The sequence below is a fragment of the Pectinophora gossypiella genome, chromosome 3, assembly GCF_024362695.1.
Source record: "Pectinophora gossypiella chromosome 3, ilPecGoss1.1, whole genome shotgun sequence".
Taxonomy (NCBI): Eukaryota; Metazoa; Arthropoda; class Insecta; order Lepidoptera; family Gelechiidae; genus Pectinophora; species Pectinophora gossypiella.
The window spans coordinates 13152908-13177138 of record NC_065406.1 but is presented as its reverse complement, the minus strand read 5'-3'; the positions used below and the strand labels follow the sequence as shown (position 1 = coordinate 13177138).

Genomic DNA, 24231 nt, shown 5'->3' with positions numbered 1-24231 from the left:
TTTTAAACGTGTTTCCATCTTTTTCTATTGTAATCCTTTTCACACTGGCCAAATAATTGTCATCAGCTTTACCCACCACTGCTACCGTAACTTTTGCTCCACCAAATCCATTATCCTCTATCACACTCTTGATGAACTCGAGGTGACGTGGACTTTTATCACCAATCGAACCTTCAAATACTGTTTCAACCATTTTTAATTCTATAAGTGTAGGTAGATGAAAGGAACAATGGAAAGAAAGAAGGTGATTGAAAATATAATTTTGGTTATATACCGCAATTAGGAAACGATATCTGAAGATAACATTTTTTTCAATGGGAAAAATTCCCATTCTGGGAACATTCTCGGGAACAGCAGATCACTGATCAAGATAGTGCACGCTACATGCTTCTACGAGTACATCACAGAACTATTTTATTCCAAATATCTACGCCGTTGGTGTAGTAGAAAGAAGAAGTGGGAGAACTGTAGACACATTTGCAGGCACTGCTGAAGGTGATGGCGAATTGAACTGCACCATCACCAGTTCGTAAGTCACTATAGTTCCTGCAACCTGAAACGGTGGTAATATCAGTGTTAATGTTAACAAAGTAGACAACATTTTGTGCATGTTTTTGTGCAATAAAGAATTATTGATTGAATGAACAAGGTAAGGATTGATTTACTAGATGTGGGAACAGGGGGGTTAAAAATGCCACATCGATGCAATTCACCTAAAACAGCAATATTGCAATTTGACATTTGCGCATGTTAAAGTAAGTGCGCAATGCAAACAATGATGTGGCCTTTTTAGGGGGGTTTAGAACAGGGGTTCAACCAATAATAATTATGTCGGAGCCCACACAAGACGCAAGAATGTTTTCAGCAGGATGTCTATATTGTTTTATTTTTCTAGGTTTAATTAGATAAAGACACAAAAGGATTGTCATAATTCTTCTAGAATAAAAAAAAACAAATTAAAGTAAGATTATAATATAAAAAACATACAATATACAGGTTGTTAGTGGCATCGTAATGAAAACTTTGAGGGATGATTCAGACCATAATTCTGAGTTGATATCAAGTGGAATTTTAAGGTGTATTTTTTTCAGGTGTATAAAACGAAAATAATTTGAAAATCATTAAACTATTCATTGATATTTCGACAGGAAAATTCCACTTGATATTAACTCAGAATCATGGTCTGAATCATCTCCCTCAGTATTACTGATTGCACCGTCTGTGTCTATGATCTACCAGTGACTTATTTTTTGATCTAGTGAACTCAGATTAGAACATTAATCAATACATAACAAGGTACTGATAAGGTAAGGTCTGATGTAGGTACGTAGTCGTTACATGAGTCATGTCAGGGGTCTATGGTGGCTCATTAATAACCCTGGGTTAACGGGGTTGGTAATCCACCTCGCAACCCACACAAAAGAAGAAGAATACATAACAAGAAATCACTACGCTCTTTTACGCCCTGTTTTGAACTAGTGGATGCGGTTTATTTTGATTACTCCCACTAGTTCTGGTGCACAGTTCTGTTTTGTGTTTTAATTTATTTTTGATCGTAGTAACACAAATTACACGTACCGACAAAAGCAGTCCTCGAGTGACAATAAAGAATTGTAGACCGCTTAAAGCAACAACGTCTCCATTCACTTGGTCCAAAAATCTTTGTACCTGTAACAAAATAGGGTGTTTGACTTGGTCAAAGATAAATTATAAAATGCGAATCTAGAAAAAGAAGCCAGTCTAAGATGACCAAATATCAATCTCATTTTACTTTTCGATATACCTAATTTCGATTTTTATTTATGAATTTTAAGTAACAATGAGTACAACGTTTGACCGCTTTTATGATGACGTCACAGGACAGTATTTCCGTACAAACTTCAAAGAAATCTTTCGTTTTGACGTTTCGTAAGAAATATCTCATTTGAGTAGGTTGTCAAGTAGCCTCAATAGGCTACTTAAGCAATTTTAATTTATAAGAAATCTTCATAACGCAAGCTACTGTAGAAGCCTTGAACCAGTGTCAATATGGAAGTCTTCGGAATAAAACTGATGGGGTGGGAAGAGCCACAAGTAATCTAAGACAACTTGCAACTACTGTTGATACGATGTCGTAAGCTGGATATGATAAACCTTATGGTGATAAAGGATCAGCCTATCGCTCATAACATTAGTCCATCGTGTTAGAGGACACAATGCCTCTGTCGGTTAAAAAACTAAAACTAAAATAAAACCAAAAAACAAAAAAACTAAAATGATATAATGTAAGCTGCCAAAATTCACATAAAAATAATACATAAAAAACATGGATCGTGATGTCTCAAAGATAACTTGTCAAGACATCAACGTTAAATTATTAATGGGATCCTACTTTTTTTTTAATGAAGAAGAAAACATGAACATAATATGACATGAGTTTGTCTCAACGCAAAATATAATCTAAATTATAACATCAGACAAACACAAACAACAAAACTTATTTCAAATTTATTTTATTTTGAGTTCTGTTTATTTGTTTTAGTTTTATTTTAATTTTATTTGTTTTGTTTTATATTTTTCTAATATTTTTGTTATGTAACTGTTTTGTTTATGGTGTAAATAAACAACAAAACATCTACATTTTACTTTTGTTTAGCTTGTTTTAGCTTTGCTGTAAGTCCATTGCATGCTGTTGTCACCTATAATTAGGGTAACAATTACCATGTCATTTTATGAAAATCTTTACAGAGATTTGTTGTTAACTCTGTTGGTGACCTTTAATAAATAAATAAATAAACTTAACTTATAAAGGGTAGGTAACTTACAAGGAAATAATAAATTGCAAACATAAAAACGGTCAAACGTCGTACTCATTGTTAGTTGAAGAAAAATAACATTAATTTTTGATTAACTTAGACAGGTTTCTATTTCTAGAATAGCATTTTATTATATTATATTCTACTCTAAGTTTCGATAAACATCCCTTTCATCATGATAGAAAAAAAACACTCATACTTTTGAGTGATTTTTCTCAAAATCATGCAACAAGTCGACGTATCTCAAATTTTTTTGCAAAAGTAATTTGTGTCTTATTGACAATTGTAAAATATGCAAATCAGTTTCGCCGAAAATTGCAGATACGTCAGTTCGCAACATCAGCGACTATATTATGGGTTTTAGACAACACAGCGTGAATCATTATGTTCTATATAAAATAAAAGCGTCTCTTCAAAATAATGGTAATCATTCCACACAGCGGAATGTAAGGCGATGCTTTAATTTCAATATTCCATTATTGCATTCGTCCAGAAATCATCAAATAAATTGCTTTCGTTATTTTTGAACCGAAAGAAAAAGCTCAATGACGTCATAATTTGTGCGTCAATTTTTGATAAAAGCAAAGTAATTGCTCATCCATTATAATGAAAAGTTTTCTATAAGTACAGTCATGAGCATTATAATGTATCCACTTTAGGACTCTGTCGCATTAACATATTTGACATTTAGTGAGACTTACAGTTCAATTTGTCAAAAAAGTTAATGTGACATGGTACCAAAGTGTATGTACATATTAATGCTCGTAACCGTACTATCTGGATTATGAATACACTAGGGTAGTTTCCAACTAGTCAAATCAGTTACTATTCACTATACGTCGAAACACGAAATTACTATGGAATTTGTCTTAAGTATATAAATTCAAGAAAAAACTACAAACTGACGCACTTAATAAATAAGTTAAGTAAGATAAGTACTTAGTGTAAATTAATAAATAAGTTAAAAAGAAAAGGAAAATGATTTTTGTCACCTTTAGATCTGTCTGTATTTCTCTCTCTCTATTATACTATCTCATATCTCTTTTAATATTTTTATCTCTGTATTGTCTGTATTTAGTAATCAGAATTACATAATTTATCTTTGACCTAGAAAACTACCTTTTTGTACTTATAAATAAATGTGCTACTTAGTCAAATGATATACTTTTTACGAAACGTCGCGTCAAAACGAAAGGTTTCTTTGGAGATTGTATGAAAATACTGCCTTGTAACGTCATTAATAAAAATGGTCAAACGTCGTACTCATTGTTACTTGAAGAAAAATGAGATTGATTTTTGATTACCTTAGACAGGCTTCTATTTCTAGAATAGCATTTTATTATATTATATTCTACCCTAAGTTTCGATTGTGCATTGAATCAGAAATATATTATGAAAAACTAATTCAAGTAAGCTTACGACTATGTCCCAATGGGGTAGTCAGAGGCACATGCCGAATTCTGTATCTAAAAGTACGTGTGTGTGTAAAGGTTATTAACGGTAATAAAATGCCATTTAACATGGCATACCTCAACACAGTACACTGGTGAAGGCACGTCGTATAAAACAGGAGCTGGAACGTTAGAAGCCGAGTTCACTTGGGACGCAATCAGCGACACAGCCACTGAACGGGAGATGAGGAACACCAAGGAGAATATAAAGTATGCTGCTGCTTCGTAACCTCCGAGGATATGGCTTTTGTTAAGATTTCTGGAAAACAGTTTTTTCATAGATGTAGGATATTTTTTTATCACAACACCAACACCCCGGACACTTCATACAATAAACAGACAGACAGTTTTATACAGACACTGTTTTTTTTTATTTAACATTGATGTTATCGTACGCGCGCATCTGTGTGACGTTTGAAAACTAACCGAGGGGGGTGAGGTAAACCTAGCTCAGCCGCTGGTGGGGAGCGGAGAGTTGGCGTTCTATACGGAATATCTATTATTCCTTATTCTATGCCTATGTATCAAAGATCATTGACTGGAGGACTGCGGACAGAGGTTATGGAACAGGCTTTGTTAGTAGAGAGTTCTATATAAACTGCTCTAAATTACCAAACATAAGCTATAATAATAAACTTCAATTTTGCTGTTGAAAAACTATTGTCTCCATACATCGACAAGGTCGTGATTAATTTACATACTGCAAATAAGTTTGTATATTGATACTGATATTTTTTTTTGTGATGGAATAACATCTTCCGGATTTATTCCCTTATTGATTTGAAGAAAGAAGAAATTGAAGTACCTAAATGTGAGTGACGCCTGTCATTTGAAATTGATACTTGTGTTTTGTAAATCTTACCCTTTTGGACGTACAGTGCAATCAAGAGTATCTTTGACACCATTCCTGAAAAAATAAATAAATAGTAAAATAAATTTTATTTGCAGCTACAATTATAGATACAATTCAAGTTTACTTCAAGTTTTCAGTCTTTATCATCTTTATCATAACGAAGCAAAACTGAGAAAAACACTTTTAAAATAATCATAAGATATGCAACCGCTAGGACCGATCGTCGTGGAGATCCTTGGGGGAGGCCTATGCCCAGCAGTGGGCGTCATACGGCTGATGATGATGATGCAACCGCTTTGGTTACCAGATTTATAAACACCTTCATTAACGCATGGTGAATCACCATGTCATGGTGTACGTACATTCCAGTGGGCATTTCACTCTTAAGCAAAATGTTCACATGTACCTGGGTACTTACTCCAAAGTATTAAAGAGCTGCAAACAGATAAAGAACAGGTTGTTGGCGAACGAAATGAATATGACACCGCTGATAACGTCATCAACCCTTCGCACAAGTTGCGTGACGCGGCAGTAATCCTCACGAGAAGTCTTCCAGAACACTTCTGGTAGATACTGAAATAGGATTGAAATTATGTTACTCTTCTTCTTCCTCTATCGTGTGGGTTGTGAGGTGGATTACTAACCCCATCAACTCTGGCGTCAGGGTTACGATTGACCCACCAAAGGCCCCTGACATGGCTCATGTAACGACTTCTAACTTACATCAGAAACTAGTAACCGGGACCAACGGCTTAACGTGGCTTCCGAAAGACGGATCGTCTTACTTTCGGACAATCAGGTAACCAAGCTAGGGATCACAAAGTGATTTTTGTGATATTTCCCCACTGGGATTTGAAGCCCGGACCTCCGGATCGTGAGCCCAACGCTCAAATCACTGGACCACGGATGTGGACCCTTGTGACAATAGTAATAACAAAGCGACATAACATAACATCACGTCTGTAGGGTAGACAAAGTATATTTATTCACACCCACTTCTCGCCAGTCATGATTGTATCCTAGGGGGTGAGCCAATTGCCATTAACCGGGCAAAAATCTTGTTAAACACGTCATATCAATTATATACAGGGTGTTAGTGACAACGTAACGAATACTAAGGCGGATGATTCAAACTATGAATCTGAGTTAATACCAATAGTAGAAAAATTCATTTCCGTCGCAAAATGTTTAATTTTTTTTTTATTAATTTCAATTCCATACTCTTGCGATGGAAAATTCCACTTGATATTAACTCAGAATAATAAGCTGAATCATCCTCTTCAGTATTCGTTACGATGTCACTTACACCCCGTTCAAGTACATAGAGGTAGCCATACAAGTAGATATGAGTGTTAGTGACACCGTAACGAATACTCAGGGGGATGCTTCAGACCATGATTCTGAGTTGATATCAAGTGAAATTTCCTGTCGTGAAAATTAATGTTTTTTTTTAATATTTTAATTATTTTCATACTAACTCATGCTTCATCTTACTTTTGACCAAGGGTTAGGACCCTTGGTCAAAAGTAAGATGAAGCCGATTCAGATTGTAGCAAATCGAACATTGATTTGATTCTGATGTACCGGGTAAACAGCCAAAATGGCGATCCCCGATTTGTGACATCAAATGAAGTTCGGCAGCAGGCATTTCTTTAAAACATCCTAGATTAATTTCGAAAATTGTGATGCACTTAAAATAATCTAAAAAGTAAATGATCTACCTTGCCCTGTGCTGCAGTTAGTTTCTTATTAACTTGTTCCAAACGTGAAGTCAGGTAGTAACTCATACAAATCACAAATAAGTCTGAGAAGTTCCATATGAACGTAGATTGGAAGTGTAGGAACTGAAACAGAGTTGACAATAAATAAAAAAGTAAAAAACTTATAATTAGAAGAAAGAAGGAAGATTTATTAAAATGTTGGACACCACATAGAACACACTCCATAGATAGAATCAAACAGGAAAGTCCAAAAGTACTGCTTTTATAAAAAAACTATTACTAGCTCTTGTCATCGCAACTTTCAAAATAATAGAAGTTTTGCCAATGCACAGAATTAAAACATTCAGTAAAAAGAAAGAAAGAATAGACTTAATACCACTTAGACGGCGTTCGATAAGAGTAAAATTTTAACGATGAGTGGGCAAATAAATGTTAGCATCGACGGAAAAATCAAATGAAGCTTTTATAAATCATGCTATAAAAAATAAGTTAAGTACTTAGAGAATGAAAATTTCACATTTCTTGAAAAAATACCCCAACATTTTGGCTTATCTTGTCTTTGTGGAAAATATCAGCACTGGGATATAGATTAAGTCGGATCACTTAATGGATGGTCCACATAATCTTTCCCTGGAATCGATTCCACGATTTTCCCCACATCGATGTGGGGAGATGGCAAGTAGATAACTTTTATTCAGTTTAGCCTTAAAAAGGTTTAGTATAATACATTCGTTTCAATTGATTTTATTTAATGGAATTCTTAAAAGAATGTGTTTACCTAAATAATTGTGATGGTCTATCTTTTTAATGCTCAACGACCTTCAATAAACTAAAATTTCAATATACATTAATATTATTAAAACAAAAAAAAAATTAAGTTTATTTGAAACCCGAATACGGAAAAGTCACGCTTTGTGAAAAAACAAGAAAAATCAAGAAAAAAAAACAAGAAACAAGAAAATTGTTGAGTAAAAAATAACGCTGTCTGTAAAATTTTCATTCTTAATTTGTAAAACAAATTGGGATGTTTGGTATGGTGATACTTGAAGAGCTAGAAAAACAAAAAAAAATATTGTTTTATCCTTTTTTTTTTTTTTTTTTTTTTTTTTTTTTTTTTTTTTTTTTTTTTTTTTTTTTTTTTTTTTTTTTTTTTTTGACGTGACTTATTGTAGATTTGCCGCAGATGGCATTAACTACTTGGCCGGACAAATGGGGAGCGCTGAAGGCTCTCACCCGGTACAACGTTTAAGACAACAGGCCTGAGGGTGCCCAGTTGGGCGCGAACCTCGGCTCAGGGCGTCGTCTGAGAGGAAAAATATTTGAAAGAATTAATCGACCCTAGTGGGTCGATAGCGATAAGCGCTGAATGAGGGAAATCGTCGACCACGCCGGCGGGGTCGGTATCGGGGACCTGAAGTGTTTGGTGTCGCGAGCTGATTGGCTGCCTCTATGGCTAGAGTAATCGGGTCGTCGGGATCGTATATTACGTCCTTCGGACGCCGATACTTTTCAGTACCGTCCCTAAGCGGAATGTACTCGGAAGCCGCAACTACCAGGGGATTTGGGTGGTGCGGAGCAGAATCGAAAAAACGTTTGGAAGCTAATTTGAGCCATTGGGCAATGGTTGGCAGACCTAGGTCAATGTGCAGATTTTCATTGCGAAGGAACCACGGAGCTCCCGTGGCTTTCCGCATGAAACGATTTTGTATTACCTGTAGACGGTGGATTTGAGAGGGACTCGCATGAGCGAAAACTACCCCTGCATAGGTCATGATCGGACGGATGCAAGTCGTGTAGATTTTCACCTTATTCCTAAGGGACAATTTACTTCGCTTGTTAAGGAGACAATGAAGACGGCCCATTACAAACGCGGCGCGATCGCGCACACGTTTGATATGGGCCTTGAAAGTAAGACGTCTATCTAAGACTACGCCGAGATATTTGACTTGCTCCTCCCAAGGGATCGGCTTGCCAAACATCTTAATGATTTTAAGTTGACGGCGTGACCGTGGCGTGTTATAATAGCCCTTTGAAAAGTACACTGCTGCACTTTTCTCCGGGTTTACCTCGATTCTCCATTTGCGAAACCACTTGCCCAAGGCATTGGCCGCGCGTTGGAGGATTCCGGTCATCATAACTCGACCACGGCACGAAGAATAGATGGCTGTATCATCCGCAAATAAAGCTAATTCGGTATTAGGGGATTTGGGAATGTCACTAGTATATAATGAAAATAGTAAAGGGGAGAGGACGGAGCCTTGTGGGACTCCGGCATGTATCGGGTGCGGTGACGAGAGCGTCCCCTCCACGCGGTAGCGAAAGGTTCGATTTGAGAGGAAGTCTCGTATGATGTGCACGAGACGGTCTGGCACTCCCAGTGAATAAAGCTTGTATATCAAGCCGTTGTGCCAGACTTTGTCGAACGCTTTCGCCACATCGAAGAAGAGCGCTCCCGTAGCGACAGGTTTTTTTAAGTTTAATCTACTAGAGATATGTTCAACAATACGGTGCACTTGTTGAACGCAGGAGTGTTTGGTTCTAAAACCAAACTGCTCTGGTGGAATAAGACTATTGGATTCGGCGTAGTCCCGTAATCTAGCAAATATGAGCCGCTCATAAACCTTCCCCATGGAATTGAGGAGACTTATGGGGCGGTAACTCGAAGGTTCGTTTTTAGGTTTCCCAGGCTTTGGTATACCAATTACAATTGCTTCTTTCCACTGCTGTGGAAAGACGCAGTTGCTCAAGGCGACGTTGAATATTGCCGTTAGTAAGCAGATGAGGGGAGCACCGAAGTTTTTAAGGACACGATTCGTGATACCGTCTGAGCCAGGGGCTTTTCGGGTATGAAATCTTTTGATAATACCTAGGACCTCTTCCTCAGTTACCTGTGGAAGAGGAGGATCGGTGGGAGGTACAGAAGCCCTACGCTGAACTTCAGAGTTCACCGTCGAGAGGTGCCTACGATCGATAGGGAGAGTGCTGGGCGAGCATTGGGCTTCGAGACTGTCGGCAAGGCATTCGGCTTTTTCGTCATCGTCGAAAGCGGGGAGTTGGTTAGGCCTATTGAGAGGGGGAGTAGGAACAACCGTATCCTTTTGAAGAGACCTAGACAGCTGCCAGATGGCCTGGTGGTGGGGCTCAATGCCGCTCAAAAGATTATCCCACCGATTCTGTCGCATGTCATTAATACGTTTTCTTACAGTATGCTGCAAGAGACGCAAATGACGGCGACATTCCTCGGTGCGATTGGAATCATATGCGCGGGTGGCTGCGTTTTTCTCCGTTAGCAGATCACGGATGTCGGTAGGCAGTTTCCAGCGATGGTCTTCCATCTCCGGAACCTGTTTTGAACTTTCGTTCAAAACCGACCTCACGTGATCCGTGAGGGAGTTAATAGCTGTCGAGGCCTCCTCTAAGGAGGTTATTTCTACTGGGATACTATCTAAGTACACTGAACTGGAAGACTGGAGGCCTTCGGCCACCTTCTCCCAGTCCAGCACTGTCTTAGGGGGTGCTGGATCATCAGGGGCGTCTAAACGGGAGCCTAGTTTTAATATAACAGGTCGGTGGTCGGATTGTAACTCGTGTAGTACTTCTATAGAACATAAACGTAAGTTTATGTTCTTTAGAAGCGCCAAGTCGAGTATTTCTGGTCTGTGGTTCAAGTCAGGGGGATATCTAGTGGGCTGCAATGGTGTTATTATATCATAATAGAGGGGCTCGGCTAGAGTTTCTAATACCCTGCCTCTTGTGTTTGTTGTTAAGCAACTCCAAGAAAGATGTTTAGCGTTAAGATCGCCTGCAATTATGACTGAATTACTGAGATTAAAGAGGGCTTCGAGGTCACTTCTAAGTAACCTCTTAGAGTTATTAGGAGATAGATAAGCCGACACTAATGTGATCGGCTGATGTCCTGTCATGCCTACTCGACAGATCGAAGCCTCAATGTCAGTGAGGTCAGGTGGGTCTATGGGGATACAGTGAAGTGACTTTTTATAATAAATGAGAGTGCCCCCTTTGGGCGCACAGGTCCTGTCGTTTCGCACTAGATTATAATTTGCCATCTTGGGGTCGCGGTTAGAGGGTTTGAGGAAAGATTCCTGCACTAATAAAATATCTACCTGATGATGTTTTACAAACTCGTGAATCTCTGCACGTTGACCTAAGATGCCATCAGCATTGAAAAAACCTATTGTAAGGGAACGCGGTTTGACTCTACTTTTATTCGTACAATCCATTATTAGGCTTTAAATTGGGACAGGGAGTCTAATAAACTGTCAAGTTGACTAAGGGCCGACTTAAAGAGAATACTAAATTCCCTAAACTGGTTGACAGGAAATGCAGAGGCCTGAGGGGCCATCGCAGGAACCGGACGAGGCGCGAGAGAGGCTGCAGGAATACCTAAATTGCTACTAGGTTGGGCGCGGGGCGGATTTGTGGGTCGGACGATTGCCGGGGGACGAGTCCATGCGGATGGACGCTGCGGCGCGAGTTTGGTCTGCGTGAGTGGCAGAGCCGGGAAATCGCGAGTAGAGTGCGAGGAAGGGGCCATATGGGCTTTAGTGGGACCGGGTTGGGAAGCTGCAGCGCGGGCTGCCCTTCGTTGGGCTACCTTGTGGTGGGTGCGTGGAGCCTTGGTGCATCCGCGATAGTTCGCAGGATGACCTTGCTGACCACACAGCACACAGCTAGGGGGTTCTACCTCGTTTTTGCCTCTAAGGCAATCCGAGGTAGCGTGATCCCCTAGGCACTTTACGCACCTAGGCTTGGCATGGCAATGCCTACTAGAATGCCCGTAAAGTTGGCATCTATGACACTGCGTTGGGGGGCCTCCCTTATGGGGAGTTTCGACTTTAAGGCCAGATAGACCGCAACAAGTCTTCAGGTTGAAGATCTTCTTGCCCTCATCTGTCCTTTCTAATATGACTGTGACCATGTCATACGGGACCTGGCCACGACCGCGATGCATACGGTGCACCTCAAGCACCGGAAAACCGTTGTTAACAAGGTCCTCCTTAACAAGAGTGGTTTCCCACTCCTTAGGGATTCCCTTTATGATGATACGGAGGATACGTTCCTCCGGGAGGGCGTAGGTATGGAATTGTATTCCTCTACCTTTCAGAATTGTAGTGAGCTTTCTATGCTCAGAAGATGACGGGACTTGAATTTTGATCCCATCTTGGGTCGTGCGGGCGCTGGTGATTACGATGTTCTCCTCTTTCGCCCGAAGGGAGACTTCGTTCCACCTATTTTTGTCCCTCATATACAAGGGCGGAGGGGTGGGACCTTTTTGTACTTGAGTGCCGCTGATGGCACTCTTACAATTGAGAGCCTTAGAAGGGCTGGAAGGGCTAATGTTTTATCCCGGATCTCATATCTTATCACCTCTTTTATCATTTTTCGAACCTTTTCGAAAGACAAAAGAAAGAAAAAGACGGGTTAAGGGCGAAAAGCTAGTCAATGAAACTGAAGCTTAAAAAAATCGCCAGGTTAATTAAAAGAAAATGGGAACAGGAAAATCAAAAGATTGGATGGATGTAATTTAAGATCATACACAAGATTAATTTGAGTATGTTTTTTATAATTAAATCCATTTTACGACAACAGAAACATTTTACTACTTACAGGAACATTAATAACAAAATACAAATAGTATTATATTGCACTTTTTGATAAAAAAAAATTAACACCACCCTCACCTGAGTCAGTAATCCAAGAACCGGAGTATAAGGTAGAAAATTGAAGACCCAAGGATAAAAATGCCTTACAAAACCTTCATACAAATGAGCGTCTGGGAAGCACACCATTGCTCCAGCAAAAGCTGATAGGAGAGATAAGATGTGTTCAACTGAAAATACACAAAAAATTGAGTACAATTTGTCTCACGAGGCTTGTTAGGTCAATGATTAATCGAACCGATGCTGGGACTTGTACCTAGTATTATATATTTTGTGCCTAGGTGGTCTTTAAACGCCACATTGGAGCAATTCATAATATGTAAATCAATATTTAATTTTATGTTAAATTTTCTTTTATCGTGTGGGTTGTGAGGCGGGTGACCAATCTCATCAATCCTGGTGTCAGGATTACTTTTAAGTTTATCGGGAATTTGGATTTACTCTCAATCAATAGATTTACATTTTTTATTTGCCATAAATACAGTGTGAATGTTGTTACAAACAATCATGACTGCATTGAAATTATAAAAAGGAAATTAAATATCTCTATAAATGGTCGCTACTTATACAATGAATAAAAGTATAATAATCCAAATATACTTACACAAAGCCATAGTAAGAACAATAGCACACGTAATATTGCACCTGTACAGCAGTTTGCTATCAAAATTCGGATCCAACTCCTCAGTCTTCGATATGTGCTGCACAAGGCATGGCCAATTTATGGCTACTTGCAAAAACATCCCCATTGTTATGAGAGTAGTTCCGTAAAATATGACCGGTGCTATATTAAAAAAATATATCTTAAAATATTTGAACCTTGCTCGCATTTACGAGTAGGCACCTATTACACAGGTAAGAAACTAATCGATATAGATACGATAGCAAACGGATGATGTCATAGAGCCAATATGGAGCCAATACACACTATACAAAAGGCTTTGAGTAATGTAGGTAACTGAATGTCAAATTATTAATTTTATTACAAAATAAACTTAATAAATAAATTGCAACTTGGCTAAGGCCTCAGTCCCAAAACATTCCAAAATGCTTGTAAACTTACTTGTAGATTTCAGAGAAGTGTCATTGAATACCTTCATTGTACACATTATGGTCATGAATAATTGGCCGACGAATGATAAACATGTGTACACAATTTTCCAATGTACCTTAACAAACCTGGAAAATAGAAAAAAGAAATTGGTGATGTTGAAAATGATTCTGATAATTTAAATTTAATTAATTACTTTGATGAGTTTTATTTTATTAATTATCATGTAAAATAAATGTAAAATAAATAAAATTAAAAAAAACATAGTTATGACTTCGATGGTTTCTTTGAAGAACGCAAAAAATTTCATTATAAATATGTATTCATCAGTCATGGAAAATATTTAAGGGCCGGTTGCAAAATTCAGAATTATAATATTTTTTTCCAAGGTTGACCTAACTTTTAAATATTACCGCTTTACCTTCGGGTTCAAAGGTCAGAGGCGCTAGGCGCTTCTGTAATAAAAAAAAACTGATACCTGCTAATTATTTCAGCTTACATTACCCTCTGATTTAACAGGATTTGAAAATAAAAAGGATAAAATAAATTGCTAAAGGAAAAATTTGGTAGTGACTTAACGACCGTGAAACGACTGACACGTTGAAACAAATATTATACTTCCATGGTGGATAACAATAAAAAAAAAAACATAATGGTGCAACCCTAATCAACATACGTACATACATAAACTCATGCCTTTTTTTTCCACTGGAATAAGTAGAGACTATGGAATTCCATTTGCTTCGATCCTGTCACACTTCTCTTACTTCCTCCACGTTCATCAGTCGTTGCACACACGCACGCTGGGTCAGAGTAGATTGTACTGAACCTTTTCCAAGGACATCTCCAATTATTTATTTATTTATTTATTTATTTTGAGATACTTGTCTTTTTTTTATTTTTGTTTTATAAAAAAGCCGTAAAACTAACAAGCGTCAAACTTGTTTTGGTCGTAATGCAGTTTGAGTTGTAATCGCTCTGAGGATACCGTACTGAATGAAAAAGTAAGTAAGTAAGTAAAAAGCAGTAAGTAAAAGCTCTTGGTGGGCAAGTTTGGCTCTCACAATGCCGTTTCTTACTTAGATGAGAGCTACTTACCGTAAATTAGCCGTGTTTTTGTTTAGAATTCCAACAACTGGCATTAAAGAAAACATTTGCCCCATGAACAGAGTGGCTTTGAGTGATTCTTGAAACGTGGCCATAGATCGCGCACTTTTTGGTTTGGAGGCAACATGGATTTTGTTCTCTGAAAAAGATAAGAATAAAAATGCCCAATGTGGCTCACACTACGCATGGACAAAACCTCCAGGCCTCAACCAATCCATAGTACTTGTACCAAGCCACAACAAGGTGATATAGGAATGAAATAATGCGCAAGAACAACTTGCCCACTTTGGTGAAAGACTAAAACAAGCCAGGACCACTATTGAGCTAAAATACTCCAAACCATCCTTGTAGAATACTCAAGGGATCCAGAGGCGCTCAAACTTCTCACCCCTAAGCAATAACTACACTATATAGTAAAGGGTGTAGGTGGCCTGTAGTATAAGGCGGCGATCACAATAGATCTGATTGGTGGCAGTCATAAAATGGAAAAAGCCGCCATAGACTGCACTGCTCCGTTGTGGTTTGGCGAAAGCATCTGAGCTGGTAACTAACATTATTTTGCTAGAATTTTTAAGCCATATTTAATAACTAATATGTTATTATTCTGTATCACCATCATCAGCCCATTAACGTCCCCACTGCTGAGGCACGGGCCTTCCCTATGGATGGATTGGGAGATCGGGCCTTAAACCATCACGCGGGCCCAGTGCGGATTGATGGTTATTAACGACTGCTAATGCAGCCGGGACCAACGGCTTAACGTGCCTTCCGAAGCACGGAGGAGCTCGAGATGAGAACTTTTTTTTTGTGGTCATCCATCCTATGACCGGCCTTTGCGAAAGTTGCTTAACTTCAACAATCGCAGACCGAGCGCGTTTACCGCTGCGCCACCGAGCTCCTCATTATTCTGTATGACAGCAACATAAAAACATAATGACAACTTACTTCTAACAGGTATCCAATACGTGAGGTTTTTCTTTGCAATGTGTTTCGGGCCCATTTTCTGTCAGTATTTGTATATGGCTGACGTCGGTATTTTTCAAAACAATCATTTGACTGAGGCTTCAGCCCACTAATGGATATTACTTGTTTACTTCCATCCGTGATTCTGATTTAGGGTTCCGTTTTGCCAGGCTTTTTCCATGGTGTTCATACTTTGTATTATTGTCGCGCACAATTATCGAAAACGGGTCGAGTTTATTTCGGAAAGTATGTTTGTTCTACAGACCAATAAACTGCAATTAGTAAATCATACAAAAAATGTTCAAGGTGACAATATGCACCAGAAATAGATCTATAAATGCGTCGCTGGCGTCGCTAACTGACGTAAGTATCTGAAATGTTAGGCGAATCTGATTTGCACCTTTTGCTATTTTCAATAAGACACAATAAATTATTTTAGCAAAAAAATGCAGATACATCAGTTTGCAAAGTCAGCTACGAATTGACGTAAATGATATAAAAGAGGAGCTCGAAGGCGCAGCGGTAAACGCGCTCGGTCTGCGATTGTTGAAATTAAGCAACTTTCGCAAAAGCCGGTCATAGGATGGGTGACCACAAAAAAAAAGTTTTCATCTCGAGCTCCTCCGTGCTTCGGAAGGCACGTTAAGCCGTTGGTCCCGGCTGCATTAGCAGTAGTTAATAACCGTCAATCCGCACTGGGCCCGCGTGGTGGTTTAAGGCCCGATCGCCCTATCCATCCATAGGGAAGGCCCGTGCCCCAGCAGTGGGGACGTTAATGGGCTGGTGATGATTACATAAGAATATGTCTTCTTCTTTTTTCGGTGCCGTCTCCTACCGGAGGTTGGCAATTTTTTTGATTACGGCGATCTGTACTTTGCCCACAGACACACAAACAGGGATCTAGTGCTCAATACGTACCATTCACGGAGATTCTTATGCCAAGAAGAGAGAGAGAGAGTAAGATTTTCCGTGCTTCGAAGGCACGTTAAGCCGTTGATCCCGGTTACTACTTACTGATGTAAGTAAGAAGTCGTTACATGAGCCATCTCAGGGGCATTTGGCGGTTCAATAGTAACACTGACACCAGGGTTGATGGGGTTGGTAATCCACCTCACAACCCACACGATAGAAGATGTCTTCACTCTACATGGCCAATAACGTCCTTGCATTTTTATCGGGATTATCAACTGAAAGAGTTTATGAGTATGTACGGGACCATCATAACATTTTTATACAAAATTCTTTACAACTTCATAAATGTACGATAATTTGATGAACAAGTGTAGTTATCCACAATAATTATAGCATTTTACGTGTACTATTGTTATTTACTTAGTAGGTAGTAATAGCAGTTTACTATTAGCAGTAACCCCTATTCGTGACTATCGTGATAAAAAGTAAGTGTATATACAGGATGTAGAAACGTAACAGTTTTTTTTATTTATATACAATACGCCAGTACTTCCAAAAACATAAAATAAAATACGCTTAAGAAAAGTTCAAGTAAGTGTGCTAATTACGGACACATGCAACACTGTAGTACCTAATTATAATAACAACTTTGAAAAGTGAAATCGTGAACAACAAAACATACAACACAAAACTGATTATAGACTTTTGATAGCATAAACATTCATACATAAACTCACGCATATTACTCACCGGGCTAAGCAGCCAGTATGGAATTCCATTTGCTTTGATCCTGACACACTTCCTAGTTTCCTCCACATTCATCAATTGTTTCATATACGCACGTCGTCGGTTCAGAGTAGACCATAAAACAGGTGTGTAATTCTTATAAGCACTATCATTTGGCCAGCAAAAGAATAGCCTACCTATGTTTATTTACGAAAACAGTTTATTTTTATTTATTTACGTCAATACTTTTACTTAGATAATATCCCTATGCGTCATCCTATATTTAGTTGACTGACCGCGTAGCCTAAGTCAATCATCATAGCTGAAATACATAATTGAGTTCAGTAAGCAATACTGTGCAACGCCATCGAACATTTTTTTTATTAAATTATTAACATGGTAACACTTTTGTCTACACCCATCTGTCAGAAATATCGATTATTCTGTCAACCATAATTGCCATTTAGGAATACTAAACAATCAGAATCATAATTTTCTAAATTCAAATTTGAATTCAAAAATATCTTTATTCTGTTGGTAACATAGTTACACTTTGAATCGTCAATTTTTACATAACGAACATCTCATCCGCCTAAAACTACTGCAGTTTCTCACAACCTGTATAGCCGGGGAAAAGAAGCTGCAAGAAAAACCTCGGCACAGGGCCCTAGACGTTCTTTTAAACATACATACATAAAATCACGCCTATTTCCCACCGGGGTAAGCAGAGACTATAGAATTCCATTTGCTTCGATCCTCCATCCATCCAACCATCCATTCCATCCATCCATCCATTCGGATCCATTTGTTTTTTCTTTTAAAAATAAACATAAAATATTGTTATACAATTGAGTAATTTAGCTGCTCAGACAATACAATCTAAATGTTGGCTATGCTAATTACACCCTTCTCGAAACACCTACGTATATTTATGTAAATTGTACGATAGGTATCTAAAACCTGGCATGATAAAATACATTTTAATACACCTTTTGTAACAAACCATACGTTATAGCACCCTCGCCTGTAGTAATTGTTGTCCTTGAGTGTCGAAATAGATCTATATCTGTATATTTTGTACTAGCCTTTGCCTTTGATCGATATTTAGGGGCAAATCGTTTCATTGGAATCATTCAAACATGGAACACCTTCAGCTGTTCGTCTTTCCGAGCATGTCTTAAAATTTGACAGAAGTATTGTGTCTTACAAATAGTTATTATACAAGATTTAAGAGACATCGTAACGAAAACTTTGAGGGATGATTCAGAACATGATTCTGTGTTATAGTGACGATATCAAGTGGAATGTTCCGTCGCAAAAGTATGGAAATGGAACTGAAAATAATTTAAAAATCAGTCACCATAATGAATTTTCCGACAACAAATCCCACTTGATATCAACTCAGAATGATGGTCTGAATCATCCTCATCAGTATGCGATACGATGTCACTAGCATTCTGAAGAAGTATTTTCTGGCTACACACGCAATCTCATCTGCATAATTCTAATTATGTTAAGAAGGTAAAACATTGCATCAGCAAAATTAGAATTTATGGCAATTAAGATATGCGTGTAGCCGAACTTTAAGGCTCTTTAATTTCTCTTGATATAGGTACATTACAATAATTAGAATACCCTCATCACAGTATTAATGTAACCAGATTGACACTGATATAATGATTTTAAAAAAATAGTTATAAATTTTTCAACAGAACGTTAGTGATTATATTTCAATAAAGATATACAGATTCCTCCAGACACCTCCTAATTTTATATTAAGTTACACCCGGCATTTTCTTATCCGCCGAAAGACGTCTGCGGGAATTAGCACCAATAGCTTCAATGCGCGGTAAGAATAAGATTTGTCAAGGTATGAAAACTAGTTTTATGATGTTACTGATGTATCACTCGATATTAAGTCGATCGATTCTTTTCTATCTAACAAAAGGTACTTAACTTGAAAACGACAAATGGTGACAAAATAAACATTATTATCTGTGATATAAACTCATCCCCTCACTATTTCATAATCAGTATCACTCCACAATGACAAAAACCGAAGTGAACTTAATCGTGTTTGTAAGGCATTTATTTTAGACTTGCATTTTAATTGGCTATAGCGAGAAATCGGTAACAAAACGATTATGATTGTTGATCATTTATCATAAATGTACGTAAATGAAAAATACCGGGACGTTGCGAAGGCGCGAATTTTTGTGATATTCGCGTTTTTGTATACCGATACCATTGACCACTGAGAAACTAAGTTCTTGTCACTAAGCGACGTCGTATCAAGATCGAATAAGCATAATGATGACATTGTACAACCAGTGTTGTTCTTTATTTTAACAATTTTTATATGAGGGTGTATGGGACATACCTAATAGTCTACCATTTATGGTCAGTCACATCTCTAGCGCGAGCAAACCAACGCGTCTCAATGTTTGGATCTTGTAATTTAATAAGTTCTAAGTCCTAAGTTCATTCATTTTTTGTGTGGGGTTTTATTATAATAACCAGCGCTCCCTACAGAGGGAACGAACTTATACTACCTTTACATAACTTAATGTATACCTTACAACTCAGTTCGGACACTTTTTTGTGAGTGTTATTAAAATTTGTTTATAGTTTATTATGTCATTGACCGGTATTATGTACTGTTGCTGTTGCGACGCACTCAGTTTTCTATTAGTACCGGTCAATGATATAATAAACTATAATATTGTGTGTGTAAATCCACAGTAACAGCAGCTGTTCCTTATTCAAACACGAAATAAAACATTATTTCGAAAAAGTTTTTATATTCTCACCTGATTCCCTGTGACAATAAAACATTTTCCAAGAAGCAATCGCATTGGAACAATATCCATTAAGTTTAAAACTAAGCCAATACATTTTGTTTGCAATAAATTTCGCATTGCCACTCTCAGTCGACCCGATATACCTATCTAGGAAAATGTTGTTTTCAATACGGAAATCTTTAAACCGCATATCGAAGTAGTCATAAAAAATTATGAATAATAAAATTGATCTTATTATTATTTATTGTTTCGTTCCACTTTCAAACATATTTTGAAACAAGTTTAGGTTTTATTTTTTATATATCCTTATTCTGAACATTGCAGTCAAGCAAAGACCAATAATGAATTGGATCTTTTACAGACTATTCTTTGCGACTTTAGTGGGAGCGTTTGGCCAAGAGTACAATAACATGCCATATGACCACAGGACACTTCATTTGAGAAGACGAGACTCTATTCCTCTTCATCAAATTCACACGATGCCACAATCTTTTAGAAGGTGGAACAAAGATGACGACGTGAACTACAGAAAGACAAGAGACATTTTTATCGATAGAGGTTACGATGTGAGTACATACTGTGTCCAGTTATATAGGCAGGCACCGCACCACAGACGAGAGATAGCTTGTCTGTCTGTTTTTTATAAGATACACTTCGGTGAGTGTGCGCGGGAACTTTACGATTTAATTCCACCCACTCCATTCCATCTATGGACAACTAAGCAGCTGCGGGCATTTCACCCTTATGTTGTGGTTATACCACCAATCCGCACTAAACATTTTGCCTCTTCCTTTTTGATGCGAACAGCGAAGGATTGGAACTGTCTGCCGTCGTCTGTTTTTCCAGCTCGTCAAAAGCAAACCAAGGCGGAGATGGCGCGACGACTTAGAAACATAACAACTTAAATAAACTGCTTACACTTCAGGTACCCCCAAATTTAGATTCAGTCATGGATACCCTTAGAAGTGACAGAAGTGATCCAATGAGGGACCAAAAAGCAGATCAGTTGAGAGATGTTCGGGATCAGAAGAATATGGAAAGCAAGCAGTCACAACTGGAGAAGTTTCGACGAGAATTGAGATGGTTAACGATTAACACAGATGAAGGTATCGGTATAGGTATACGATGAATATAATAAAGTTATTTTCTGTTTTGTTTTTTATTTCATAAGTGTACGATAGAATGCCCAGCAGAGACGTATCAAGCAGTCTCTGAGGCTTCTAGGCTACGATGAACTTTTGGCCATCTACATAATTTTACTCGCTTCATCCAATACATTATCAGCCCAAATATTGCACAAAATTGTGAAGTCGTGAAGCATATAAAGTTTGAAAACGATCTAAATAATTAGCAATGTCCTTTGCTGGTGCCGAAAATATTTTTTTTAAAAGAAGCATAACAGAAGAAGCAGAACCATTTTTATTAAATACTCAAATATGAGTCATGTGCTTTTATATGATGGACATCTTTTCCAGTAGTGCCTACGGAGTTAAACGAGGTCTCACCTTTGAAACAACTTTATTACTTTAGGTATTTCAATGAATCTTGTGGCTCCAGAAAATGAAGAAACTAGAATGCTGGATTAGATTTAAGTCCTCCAGTTTAATATATAACAGGAAAAAACTAGAAATGGCAGCATATGAGGAAATAAAAGGTAATTATAGTTATCATGCAATATGTTCATTTATTTTATTGATCCCTGATGGTGTCTCTTGTCCGTTTGGTTTCTATATTGCTTTCAATAACTCTTCATCATCATCACTAATTTAAGAGCCACTCTCTTGTCGATGTAGCATTTTCTATGCTACTTTTTAGGTAAAAATATGGCAGTGGTTTCCCTCTTGCCTTCCGCCCCGCAACTAAACACGCACGCAACACTATCATCCAACAATAACTCTTACGTGGACAAAAAAGAAAACTTGCTTAAAGGTGGGAGTAAACTAAGGTATGAGAGTATAATAGCGGAAAGAAGCATCCCTGAAATCTGATCACTGATCAGATAGCGATAAGGTTTGAAAGAGGAAAAATGACAAGTCCACCCGCAGAACCGATATCAGACAGCTGAAGTATTTCCTGTCGCGTTGCGATTAATTGGGGTCTTCTCTTATACTCCCTCCATTCGTCCGCGGTATAACATAAGTTCACGACTATATCCCAATTAGGGAAGTCAGAGGTACATCCATCCCACGATGAACTAAGTACTTAGACCTCATCGAGCCTACGTTAGTGAAAACTGCACTAAATTAATAAACCCATTGGTGAAAGTGCAAGCTAGTATTCTGCTAACCATTGCCCAATGGCTCAAATTAGCTTCAAAACGTTTTTTCGATTCCGCTCCGCACCACCCTAATCCCCTGGTAGTTGTGGCTTCCGAATACATCCCGCTTAGGGACGGTACTGAAAAGTATCGGCGTCCGAAGGACGTAATATACGATCCCGACGACCCGATTACTCTAGCCATAGAGGCGGCCAATCAGCTCGCGACACCAAACACTTCAGGAGCCCGATACCGACCTCGCCGGCGTGGTCGACGACCCTCAATCAGCTCTTATCGCTATCGACCCTCGATTAATTCTTTCAAATATTTTTCCTCTCAGACGATGCCCTGAGCCTCGGTTCAGCTCGGCCTCGGTTCGCGCCCAACTGGGCACCCTCAGGCCTGTTGTTTTAAACGGTGTACCGGGTGAGAGCCTTCAGCGCTCCCCACTTGTCCGGCCAAGTAGTTTCAATCTAATTCTACAATAAGTCACGACAAAAAAATAGCAAGCCGCTGTACCACATAACCACAGTGAATAGTATGCTATATACCTACTTATTTTTTTTACCTTATTAGCTGCGGGCATCACGTAATGAAAAATATTACGGTCCTTAAATCTGCTAACATAAATACCAAAAGTAATTTATCCCATAATTACAGTAAGCTTCCAAGTTAACCGCAAATATTTATTTAACACGAGAACTTTGAGTTTGCACGAGTTCCTTTGGACAAAGTTGTCGATATTTTAGCAAGATCAACATTGAAATTGGACTAGTATTTGCTGAGATATAAGATAATGGAGCCCTGTATTAATAAAGTTTAAAACTGTTTAATAGGAACTTGAGATTTGACTTTTAAACGTCTTGGAAGGTCTAAGTTATTAACATGCCAATGTATGCCATGAAGTCAAGAGTCAATAGTTCTCGAAACTGGAAGACATGTATGAAGATTTTGATGAGAGCAAAGCAAGCGAAAGTGCTGTATCAGCCCCTTAGCAAGCACAGTTTCGTCGTCTTTGACTACTACTATTAGTTTAAATTTATTAGGAAATGAGTGCTAAAGAGAATTGTGGCAAGTGTGCTAAAGTGTGTCAGTGCAGTTAGTGCAACGAGTTGAAAGATAAATAGAGAAAAAACCTTAGATGTGGCTTCCACGAGAACACAATTAAATAGAAACAAAAACTTACGCATGGTTTCTGTCAAGATTTTTTGTTGTGACATTCATTGAAGCTACAAATATTTCTGTGTTTAAAAATAAGTTGTTAAGCGTGATTTTTATTTAAATAAAGGCTCGAATCTCGCCTGATGTAAATGACGATGTGGTCTAGAGTGAATCACGCTTACCTAGTAAATACCTATTCACACTAGCCTTGAAGACTCCCAGATTATAACGAGTTGAAAAACAGACGACGGTTGAAACACTAGATTTTTGACTACCTTATAGGAAGGTAGGTAAAATAGGAAATGGTGTTAAAATACTGATATGTTTCAGAAATTTATAAAGTGGTGTTTACCTGAAGGGCACAGCTAGATGTTATAGACCGGTGAGCATGAGACAAAGAAAACTCCCTTGAATTTGTACAATGTATATTTTACAGTTATAATTATTACAGTACAACCATGGGCAGGTAAAAACCCTATGGAGGGAGACAGGTCGCGCTTTGGTCCGTCAGGTTAATTGTCACTCCGTTACAACCATGGGATATCACTCTGTTTAAAACACTGTCCGTACACCTGTAGGCACCTCACTTACTCGAGGACCTCCAACTATCAGGCCTACCTGAGGCGTTCCGGAATACCGTACAGGTGATGCGTTGAGGTCGGCTCAGGCCAGGGCGTGCTGGACGATGGCGGCGCAGCGGGCCAACTGTTACGCAGCTGGCGGGCTGCACGTCCACCGGTCAACCTCGCAGA

The 24231-nt window shown here is 38.3% G+C and overlaps 2 protein-coding genes across 2 annotated transcripts; one reads left to right on the top strand and one right to left on the bottom strand.

The window, feature by feature from the left end:
- Window positions 1-318: 318 nt before the first annotated feature.
- On the bottom strand, window positions 319-15721 carry LOC126382117 (gustatory receptor for sugar taste 64f-like). The gene is made up of 11 exons (XM_050031864.1): window positions 15605-15721; window positions 14651-14798; window positions 13565-13680; window positions 13106-13285; window positions 12523-12671; window positions 6821-6943; window positions 5518-5672; window positions 5109-5153; window positions 4325-4505; window positions 1579-1668; window positions 319-553 (listed from the first exon to the last, which is right to left on the bottom strand). The coding sequence occupies exons 1-11, from the start codon at window positions 15657-15659 to the stop codon at window positions 428-430; spliced, it is 1368 nt and encodes a 455-aa protein (XP_049887821.1). The 5' UTR covers window positions 15660-15721; the 3' UTR covers window positions 319-427.
- A 4750-nt stretch (window positions 15722-20471) lies between these two features.
- LOC126379531 (uncharacterized) lies at window positions 20472-21190 on the top strand. Its single transcript, XM_050028326.1, has 2 exons — window positions 20472-20627; window positions 20987-21190. Exons 1-2 carry the CDS (start codon window positions 20472-20474, stop codon window positions 21188-21190), a joined length of 360 nt encoding a protein of 119 aa, XP_049884283.1.
- The last annotated feature ends 3041 nt before the right edge of the window (window positions 21191-24231 follow it).

Coding starts and splice junctions, on each gene's coding strand:
- LOC126382117 (XM_050031864.1), bottom strand. CDS start 15,659: ATGGGCCCGAAACACATTGCAAAGAAAAACCTCACGTATTGGATACCT. Junction 12,672..13,105: donor TGTTCTTACTATGGCTTTGT/GTAAGTATATTT, acceptor GTGTATTTTCAG/TTGAACACATCTTATCTCTC. Junction 5,154..5,517: donor CAGCTCTTTAATACTTTGGA/GTAAGTACCCAG, acceptor TTATTTTTTCAG/GAATGGTGTCAAAGATACTC.
- LOC126379531 (XM_050028326.1), top strand. CDS start 20,472: ATGCCATATGACCACAGGACACTTCATTTGAGAAGACGAGACTCTATT. Junction 20,628..20,986: donor TTATCGATAGAGGTTACGAT/GTGAGTACATAC, acceptor CTTACACTTCAG/GTACCCCCAAATTTAGATTC.